Source organism: Engraulis encrasicolus, chromosome 19, assembly GCF_034702125.1.
Source record: "Engraulis encrasicolus isolate BLACKSEA-1 chromosome 19, IST_EnEncr_1.0, whole genome shotgun sequence".
Taxonomy (NCBI): Eukaryota; Metazoa; Chordata; class Actinopteri; order Clupeiformes; family Engraulidae; genus Engraulis; species Engraulis encrasicolus.
The window spans coordinates 45,495,354-45,505,370 of NC_085875.1; the positions used below are offsets into that span (position 1 = coordinate 45,495,354).

Below are 10,017 nucleotides of genomic sequence, written 5' to 3' on the forward strand. Positions count from 1 at the left end.
AAAATATCACGCAATCTCTCTGTCACATGGGACTGTTTTCTAGCCAACCATTGGATCTCTTCTGTCACATTGGCTCTTCCGTTTTAAGCTTATTGGAGGGTTCATATTACGACCCGCCTTTCATGTCACCCCTCAGCGCATCGATTGGTGTCTGGTAAAGGCGTTTAAATTTGAAATCTTCCGACCGAACAGGGGTGGATGAGGACGGGAGAAAAGACGCTAGTCAGTCATTTTATTCTCGCATGTTGTTGGAAGTTGCTGTCTGTCTGAAATTCTTCCAGTGACATTACTTGAACGTGAGGTGGGTGGCAAACGCTCTAAAATTCTGACAATAGAATATTAGCACATATCGAGAGAACTGTGTTACTATGGAAGTAAACAGACTACGAGAGCAGAGCAATGAAAGCGAAGTTGTATGAATCGTGTAACATGAGGCCTTGCTTCAACTCAACTGATTATTGGTAGTTAGTGGTATTATCGTTAAACCAACTTTGAATAACTGAGTAATTGTATTTCCGATATCTTCGTGACCAAAAATCGTGTTTAGTGAAAAGTAACGACATACAAAACTAAAGAAGATTACGGTCATTTCGTGACGGTTAGCAGCTCCTGTAGCTTTACTATACGACTATTAATAGTTAGAAATCATCTTTGTAAAGCTGCAGAGCTTGTCCATGTAATTTCAGCCATGACATCCATTCACAATGGTAAGCACATGAGAAAGTGAACTTGTGTCGCCTTTGTCAATGTGTGCTAGTTGAGGTTATTTCGCTAATCTGTTCTGAACACCGAGCTAAATAGTATCTCGGTGGTTCTGAATGAATGCATCACTGACACGATATTTGTGAGCACAGAAAAAGGGGTTTCTTTGGTCCGATACACTACTTGGTCTCCCCTTAAAACGCCATATTCGTAATCATTTGAAACATTTCGGTGGTAAATCTGTTCCTCCATCAGACCGTTTGGTTTTGTTGACTGATGTCATGCCAACTGTCTCCGGGTAGCTGTCTGAGTTTTTTTTAGCGTCCCAGGAAGACCTTAAAATCAACGGTTAATGATGTGCCTAATCAAATTCTTAGACAGAAGAATGTTATGTAATACCTCATGTAGCACCAAGTTAAAGCTAAATTGCAAAGAAGCTACAGTGCGTCGGTGGTACAACTAGCCTTGGGGAAAATGTGTGCAATGTGCATGCTAGAAAGCCCCCCTTTAGGCCATAACTCACAACTCTTCATCTCTCTTGTTTGAAGACTGAGAGGCTGAAACCACGGCTGGCCTATCTGAAAGGTGAACTTAGCTGGTAAAGCTGCAAGAACAGTTCAGTTTCTTTCTTTATTTTGTTTTCAAATCACCCTTCATTTTTGTCATCTTGTGCCTTCACCAACCAAAGTTGTTCTCCATTGCCAGTCAATTGCATGTTTGATTTAGACACGTAAAATACGCAGACAATTCAAAGTTATAGTAACTGCGAGGTGTCTTATTTAGACTTTACTAATGCAACTTGGTCCTTGTTGAGGGCATGGAGATGGTTTATTGATCCATGGGCACATCAGTTACACTTTGAGGTTTGAAAAATGCTCACTTTGGGGAAAATGCTTACTGTCACACTATTTATAACAGCACATAGGGTGTGTGTGGGTTAGTGTTAAGCCAGGAGTCACAAGGTACACAGGGTGTGGTGTGCTGTATCTCAAGTCTTAATGTTTGTGAGTCCTAACGGTTTTATGGAGAAGAAAATTTAAGCTTACTAATAATGATGTCTCTCTTGTTTGCCTTTCAGCATGAGTTCTTCATTTGAGAACGAAGAGAACCTTGGGGTTCACCCTGCAGGGAAGCCCGGTGACTCTGAGGTGGCCGGTGACATCTTCAATCTGGACCTGCCCACTGGCAGGCCCTCCATTCTACGCCAGTCACAGTTTGAGAACGTCACAAACAAAACTGTCCCAAAGGGGGTGAAGGTACGATGTTATCCGTGAAGTGAACTTGAATTCCTTTACTGTCACAAGTTGTCACACGCCACTCATTTTCTTATGTTTATATCAGGTTTGTTTCCAAACTCCAAGAAGAGATCCTGTCACAAAGAGGATTTTGTCTCCTTCAAAGACTTCCAAGATGAATGGCTTGGAGGAGTGCATCAGCAATCTGGAGTCTCTCAAGCTGACCTGTCCCGATGAGTATGTGTTCAGTTTATTTGGAAAGACTTTAAATTCTTGTAACAAACGATAGCTGGTTAATAAAAAATGCTGCATCAGCACAGTGGAGCTGGAGTGGAATGAGCAATGCTTTCATGGTGTAATATAAACTAAATGGTTGTCAATGGTTGGCTTCTTTTTGTATGACTTGTCAGTGTTTGTAGATGGTTTTTCCATCCATCATCCAGAAATCATGAAGTTAAATTATGCAATGGCATTTATTCATTGTCCGCTTGACTATCTTTGCAGGTCCGTGTCTGAGAAGAATAGTGAAAATGAACCAGTTTTGCTAAACTCAGGTAACGCCCATCATTTTTTGTTCATTTTGCATTTCCGGGTTTCTGGTTTCTGTTACCCCTGAGTAGTACAGCAGAATTACTACATCAATCACAAAGCTTATTTTGTAACTGAACACCAGTTGTTGTTAGCCAGTTAGTAACTTGGGTTGTTGTCAATGGGAAATTGCATTGCAATCAGCAAAGTAGCTAACATGGTTAACAACTACAGTTTCGAGAAATGCACCCCTGGGTTGTTACAATGTGAATTTCTCTTGATCATTTTGACTTGTTGTGGTTATCCACAGACACAGGAGGACATGGTGATGTCCCCATTCCTCCCAGAGGGAGCTACCTGCTGGACCTGGACAACTTGGATGCCATCAATCCCTTCCAAAGCACAGTCAAGATGGGATTTTCTCCTGCCAAGCCGTGCGTAGGTGCCACTGTTTGCAGGTCACCACAAATCATGGGTTGCCTCGGGGACTCAAAAGAGGTGACCTTGACTGCTTCCGACCCAGAGAATGTCGTGGAAGAGGCAGTGAAATCCGACTTGGCCCTGGACGAAACCCTTCCTATGGTCGCTTCGCTGGAGAATTCTGTGGATCATGGTTTTGCAGCGGTGCCCTCCACGGACAGTCCTGTTATCATTGACCCCCTGAAGCTTCTAGTGGCTCAGTCAGAGCAGAGCCTGAATGACGACACAGAGGAACTTACCAGAGCACTCTCTCCAGCAGTTCCGGAACCTGCCCAAATTCCAGAGTCCAAATCGGAGCCAGCACCTGTCTGCAATTCTGAGGAGGAAGCGCCACTACCAGCCAGGGGTGCCTACTCGTTTGATTTCGACAACCTAGACTCAGTCAACCCCTTCCAGACTGGTGGCTCCAAAATTCCCAATTCCCCAGCACAAGGCAGAAAAGAAGAGCCTGTTAAGTCTTCCCCACCAAAACAAGAGCATTCATTTAATGAGCAGACAAAGGTTGACGAATGTCCAGTGACTGTACAGCCAGTCGCTGAGGCACCGGCACCGGCACCTGTGATTATGGAACACAAAGCTGCTGCTGTTGAGGAAATCAGTGCATCCAAGGAGCTCTCCAGTTCAGAGCCAGCCCCTGCAGCTGATGATGGCCACGCAAAACTGCTGGAGGTCAACTTTGGTGATGATGCTGAAGTAACGCCCACCCCACCCGTCACTGCTGAAGAAGATGCCCCTCTACCAGCCAGGGGTGCCTACTCGTTAGATTTTGACAATCTAGACTCTGTCAATCCCTTCCAGACTGGTGGCTCGAAAATTACCAATTCCCCAGCTCAAGGCAGAAAAGAACAGCCTGTTAAGTCTTCGCCTCTTAAACAAGAGCATTCACTTGAGGAGCAGACAAAGGTTGACGACCATCCAGTGACTGCACAGCTAATTGCAGATACACCTACAATTTTGGAAGACAAACCTGCTGTTGAGGAAACCAGTGTATCCAAGGAGCTCACGCCACTTGTCAATGCTGAAGATGATGCCCCTCTACCAGCCAGAGGCGCATACTCGTTTGATTTCGACAACTTGAACTCCGTCAATCCCTTTCAGACTGGTGGTTCTAAAATCGCCAATTCACCAGCCCAGGGGAGAAAAGAACAGCCTGTAACGTCTTCTCCACCAAAGCAAGATGCCCGTGGTGAGCAGACAAAGGTTGACAATCCAGTGTCTGCACACCCAATCATTGAGGCACCTGCTTGTACAGAAGACAAACCAGCTGTTGTCAAGGAGACCCTGAGTTCAGAGCCTGCCCCTGCCGATGATGGGCAAGTGAAGCTACTGGAGTTCAACTTTGGCGATGAGACTAAAGTCAAGCGCAAGCCACCTTTCAAAAAACTGGGCAAGAAGCCTCAGGGTACGAAGCCATCAGAGAAAGTGGCACCCACAGAGAAGGCAGCGGCTCCTACAGAGAACAAACCTGCCTCCCCAGTTGAAGAGCCCAAGCCTGCAGCCAAAACGGAACCGCAGGAACCCACTGAAGTGGCTCTTCCGAAAGGCTCTTACCCTGTAGACTTTGACAAATGGGACGACCCGAATTTCAACCCGTTTGGCGCCAAGGCTGCCGTGGGCAACTCTCCTGCGGCTGAGCGGAAGAATCCTGTGGTTTCTCCTGCCCCGCCGCCCTCTCAGAAACCTGTGGCAAAGATCAACACTGTTCAGAAGGAGACGGATGACCACACAAGGTACTGTGCTTTTTCTTTTTTGTTCTTGCCTTTATTTGATGTTACAATTTGAGAGGAGACAACAAAGTAATGGGACAGACACAGAGGAGGCTTGAGAAACTAACTTGGTCCAGAATCGATCCTGGGTCTCCTGTGTAACAGTCAGCGTCCTAGCCGTTTGAACTACGGCCAGGCATAGAAAGTGTGCTGTAATTCATACTGGTTTTTTTCCCTTTTCATCTGCTTTGCTTTCAGCACTATGCATGCAGGGGTGAGAATGGAGGATGCTGAGAACACCACCATCACAGTTCAGCAGGTGAATGGCACGAACATACTATACCACTGACACTGGCGGTTATTACTGTACCCTCCATCGCCTCCTTTTGTGTGCATTAAGCTGACACTTCGTGCTCAAAATTAGTATTTGTCGTGATTTGGACGAAAGAAAGAAAATGCTATGGTGCTGTACCTAAATGTAATCATTGGTTGGAGCAGTTTTGGCAGTCAGGAAAAAATGTTTCTGGAAGGAATTGTCATGTTATTGCCTTCTGCTCTCCTGTAAATAGGCTGCTGGGGCGGCCATGGCTCAATGGTTAGAGCGCTGGCCTTTAGATCAGAGGGTTTCAGGTTCAAATCCCACCCTTACCAACATCTTCATCCATGGGTGAAATCCCCTTGAGCAAGGCACCTTACCCCACATTGCTTCAGGGCCTGTAACCAGTACCCTGTACCTAATGTCTAATGCCGGGCTTACACTGCAACTTTTAGCCCGATTTTGCCACGATTTGTCACTCGTGTAGTGTACATGGGGTAACAAGTGATTTTTACCTCACGATCGTGCAATCGTAGGATCGCAAAAAAATCCTGGTCGTCCCTCGTGAGTTAATCGCACAGTTAAAGCAGTGCTACAACATGATTTGACACTACACATGCACAAATTTATAGGGCATTGTGATTCGCTCTTGAGCGCCTCCTCATCTCCACCTCAGGTGCACATTTCCCCTCCTCGTTTTTGCCATCTGCAGTCCCTGGAAACATGCCTGTCGTGTCGCACAGTGGGAGCATTCTGGTCGCATCCGACCGTCGGCTCGTATAGTGTGAGGTGGTTAGTCGTGAGATGTTAACCTTAAAAACCGTGCGATTCCCTCGTGCAGTGTGAGCAGGAGCTTAATACCCAGTACCCACGATTGGAAATATCGTACTGTGTATTTCCGCCTTGAGTTGTGTCGGATAAAAGTGTCGGCTAAGTGTAATGTAATGAACGTTATGTTGTCCACAGCCCACGGCAAGTCGTGCACCAGCGACCTGTCCCTCCAGCAGCCCCCCAAAACGACACATGGCACCAGTGCAGCCCGAGCCCACAGAGATGAACCAGCCACAGCAGAACCCCAACTTCAGCACCGCTGGTGGACAGGAAGAGGAGTTTGTTTCAGGGAATGCCTGTACGGAAATGCACTTGCAAATACACTTAAGCCTTGGTTCACTATAGTTGTGTTCCTAATATTTTTTCATTTTTTCTGCAGTTATGGCTGGATTTGATGGACAGATCGATTATCTGGAGCAATTTGGATCTAGCAATGTAAGTGTACTCATGACACACACACGTTTCATTGCTACTCATTGGTCTTAGAGTGCGGCCTCTGTACATTTTATGTATTATTTTTTTTGGTTTTGTTTTTTTGTCTGTTTCCAGTTTGCGGAGTCTGCCTTGCGAAAGCAGTCACTGTATCTGAAGTTTGACCCCCTGCTGAGGGAAAGCCCTAAGAAGGGTTCAGGTGGCAACGCCATGGGTGTCAGTCTGCCACGTCCCTCTTTTGCAACCAGGTCTGTCAAGTTTTTAAATGGCTTTCTTTAATACAGAAAAGCGCTCACTCACTATTCACACAAATTAAGAATTGAACTATACTCTCCTGTATCACATATAGGGATGATGTGGACAAATTGTAGTCGATAAGTGAAGTTGTAATGTTGTAAGATTCAGTATATAAACAAGATGTGGTGCTATTATATTTGTTTCTTTAAATTACGTTTCTACTAGATAATATTTTCAACATCTTGCCAAGGTTCTCAATCCAAAGTAGCAAAGTTTCCTTGCCAAGTCCCTTGAATAATTTCAGGTATCATTTATATAGAGTGGATCTCCAATTCTGTCACATTTATAGTCTAGTGAAGGTCCTCATTTCCCCCCTTTTCTTTCAGACTGGATGCCCAGAAGCCTGCTGATGTGAAGCTTTCACAGGGTGACTCTGGAAAGCTTTTGGCCGACTTGCCAGCTCCTGTGAGTAACTAGTGCCACCATGCAATGGCTAATTTACAACCTTCTGTAGGACTTTGGGTCAGAGACCAATTTCAAGAAAAGGAAAATGCTTGGTTTCAATGTGTGGCTGTGCCACAATGATGTGGAGATATGCAGTTGCACTTTTCCACATGACCGCCCAAGTTTGTCTGCATCGTCTCTAATAAAGAAATAGGGTCCTAATGAGCACTTGTGCCTGCATTTGCTGTAATTCAAATTGTGAAACTTGTGGTTTCTAGGCGCATGTTTATGTTTTTGTGTTCTCATCTATTTTTTTGGTCTGGACTCTGGATGTGTCTTCCTTTCTTTAGGACCCAACTGTGTTAGACCTCTTGGTTCCCACGTTCAAGCAGCCGGTGAAAAATGACGATGCCTCCATCATCGAGGTCCTGAAGTACAGCCAGAAAGACATGGACGCTGCTCTGGCCAGAGCTCGGGAAGAGGTGAGTGCTCTTTTACACCTGCTGTGTGGCAGCAGTGACGCTGGCCACGTTTGTGAGGGCGCATTGCTGCAAAGTGCGCATTCTCACTTTGCCATTTCAAGGGATTTTTCTTACCAGAATGCATCGTAACTTGCTAATTTCACATTGTTCATCACGAATGCGGCCACTGGTACATCTACACTTTGCTCTGGAAATTACTATCAACTGTCTAAACTGTGGGTCATGTTACCATTTAGATGGGTGTATGTGTGCTGGCAGAAAAGAGATCAACAGAATTTTCTTTCTATAGGCTGAGCGAAATGGAGACAAAATAAAGGCTGAACGGGATTCACTTCTTGAGGATAAACGACAACTGGGGTAAATTCAGTACTGGTCATTTTGCTAGATATCAACAGTTGCTCTGTTACCATTGTCGTTCTTATTTAACATCGGTCTGTGATTTTGTTTGCGGGTTCTAGGATTGCCCTCAAGGAACATGATGGATTACTGGAACAAATCCTTGGTATGTAATCAAGTCTTGTTTATCCAATCCCCTCGTGTAAAGCATTATTCTTTGTGGTCAAAACAAAGTCTTTTTTAAATCATTTTCCTGTAAATTGTGTAGCTGAGAAAGAGAAGGAGAAGCAAGCCATCTTGGCGGAGCTGAAAAAGGTTCAGCAGGAGAAGGACCAGGCCCTCATGGACCTCAACTCAATGGAGAGGTCACTCTCCGACCTCTTCAAGCGTCTGGACAAGCACAAGGAGGTGATCAACGGCCACAAGAAGGTAAGTGGTGTGGCTTGGTGTCCTTGTTTGGACGAGCTTTGCTCATGGGAGCATGTTGACTCGCACCTATTACTTAAAATGTCATTTATGTATTTCCTTTGTCACTTTGTGACGCCATGTCTTATAATAGGATGCACTAGACTACTTTAAGTATTGTCTAAATGGTCATTGTGAGTTTCTTGTATGTTATGTGTGTCCTGAATGTTTTGTATGAGTGGAGATCACATGACAACAAATCAAATCTACCTTTGGGTACCAATAAAAGTGATCTAATCTAATCTAATCTTCTCTGGGACTGGCTGTAGTAGAAGGCTTGAAAGGGAATATCACACATTTCTAGATTGACAAAGGGTTTTGTTTATGGGTTGTTGTTGTTGTTCTCAGAAAGCTACTTCTAAATCTGTAATTCTCAATCTTCTCACAGGATGAAGAGACGTTGAAGGCCCTAGTGGAGGAGTACGCGTCCCGCATCAGGCAGGAGGGGCAGCGCTACAAGTCCCTCAAGGCCTATGCTGAGGAGAAGATCTCCCTGTAAGTCCAAACTTTGGAGCTTATTATTATTGACTTATTTTGGATTTGCTGCTACAACCTGTTGATGGTTGATTTAATAGAACACAGAATTTTGCCTGGCTGTGCTGTCTTTGCCTCATTTTGTGTCTCTCTGACGTGTCGTATAATCAGGGCTCTAAAATTAACACCAGCAAACCGGGCGAATCTGGTGAAATTTCAGTTTGGTTGATGGAAGAGACCAACTTACTAGCCAATTTGACCCATTAGTGAGTGTGTGTGCTTGGCTGCGGAGATTAGCATCTACTAGCCATTTTGGCTGGTGATGAAAGATTAATTTAGGGCCCTGTGTATAACGGTTTGTGCAGCACAAATTCTGTAGAGTCACAATGTAACAAACTCTAGCAAATCATTGTTGGGTATGTGATGTTTGCTTTTCACAGGGCAAATAAGGAGATTGCTGAAGTGACGTCCAAGAACAGATCAGAAGTCACCGGTCTGCAGGCCCAGTTGAAGAGGGAGCAGATCAGAAACCAGTCACTGCAGATGAGCCTGGACCAAAAGGTATGACATAACATTGCACTTTGCATTTAGCAGATGCTTTTTAACCAAAGTGACTTACAATCAGAGGTGTCAAAAGTAAGTTATTTTGTGGTGTAATTACAACACTAGCACATGGCATTACATAGCTGTTACACCATTTACTCCATTGTACCTAATGAGATGGATAGACTGTGTTGAAAAACCTAACAAGGACCTAACAAACTGTTTCTTTTTTTTACTTTTATTTTTGACACCTCTGCAATTGAGGACATAATCATAGCCTATAACACAGATACTAAGTGTTAAGGAAATATGCAGAACCTTAAGTGTGGATGCCAAGTAGGTTTTAATTTTTTTTTTTTTTTGAAGTACATAAGCACAGGGTTAAGTAGAGCGCACAAATTTCATACAGCTGCAGTCAATTTGCATTGCCCTCCATGCTGCATCTTGTCCAGAAGGACATTATTCCTGTCCTGTACTTCCTTTGGACATACAGTAGTTGGATCTTTGGGTGTGTCAAGTTGAATATTTCTTTAAAAAAAACTTTTTTGTGTTTTTTTCTCCTAGATTAAAGACGTGGAGGAGTTGAATAAGGTGTGTGAAGACCTGATTTTGAACGTCCAGAAAAATTAGCTTTTGTCTGTTTCTCTTGTCTGTCTATTTCTATGTTCTTTTTTGTTGTCTTTCTTTGTTGAATGTTGATGTAAAAAAAATGTTTAATAAAATGTTTTAAATCAGGTCCGTGTCCTGCTAATATTAATGTTGTAATATGAATGTCATGTCGTCGTGTTTCCACGACAATGCACTTG

At 44.1% G+C, this 10,017-nt stretch overlaps 1 protein-coding gene across 3 annotated transcripts; it reads left to right on the plus strand.

Moving 5' to 3' along the window:
* The first annotated feature begins 196 nt into the window (after positions 1 to 196).
* Positions 197 to 9,945, plus strand: tacc3 (transforming, acidic coiled-coil containing protein 3). Of its 3 annotated transcripts, none has more exons than XM_063184548.1 (18): positions 200 to 301; positions 1,251 to 1,300; positions 1,781 to 1,958; positions 2,044 to 2,174; positions 2,442 to 2,491; positions 2,776 to 4,675; positions 4,910 to 4,970; positions 5,934 to 6,096; positions 6,178 to 6,233; positions 6,348 to 6,478; positions 6,854 to 6,932; positions 7,262 to 7,393; positions 7,683 to 7,750; positions 7,852 to 7,895; positions 7,998 to 8,158; positions 8,583 to 8,689; positions 9,109 to 9,229; positions 9,776 to 9,945. In XM_063184548.1, the coding sequence occupies exons 3-18, from the start codon at positions 1,782 to 1,784 to the stop codon at positions 9,839 to 9,841; spliced, it is 3,447 nt and encodes a 1,148-aa protein (XP_063040618.1). In that variant the 5' UTR covers positions 200 to 301; positions 1,251 to 1,300; position 1,781; the 3' UTR covers positions 9,842 to 9,945. The 3 variants fall into 3 exon arrangements, with proteins under 3 accessions (XP_063040621.1, XP_063040618.1, XP_063040620.1); XM_063184550.1 differs by having other exon boundaries at positions 1,251 to 1,287; XM_063184551.1 differs by lacking the exon at positions 1,251 to 1,300 and having other exon boundaries at positions 197 to 301.
* Positions 9,946 to 10,017: the final 72 nt, after the last annotated feature.

Bases quoted from the DNA above. Each gene is read 5' to 3' on its own strand.
- tacc3 (XM_063184551.1), top strand. From the start codon at position 1,782: ATGAGTTCTTCATTTGAGAACGAAGAGAACCTTGGGGTTCACCCTGCA. The intron at 7,394-7,682 runs GTGAGTGCTCTT...TTCTTTCTATAG, and splicing joins TGGCCAGAGCTCGGGAAGAG to GCTGAGCGAAATGGAGACAA. The intron at 9,230-9,775 runs GTATGACATAAC...TTTTTCTCCTAG, and splicing joins AGATGAGCCTGGACCAAAAG to ATTAAAGACGTGGAGGAGTT.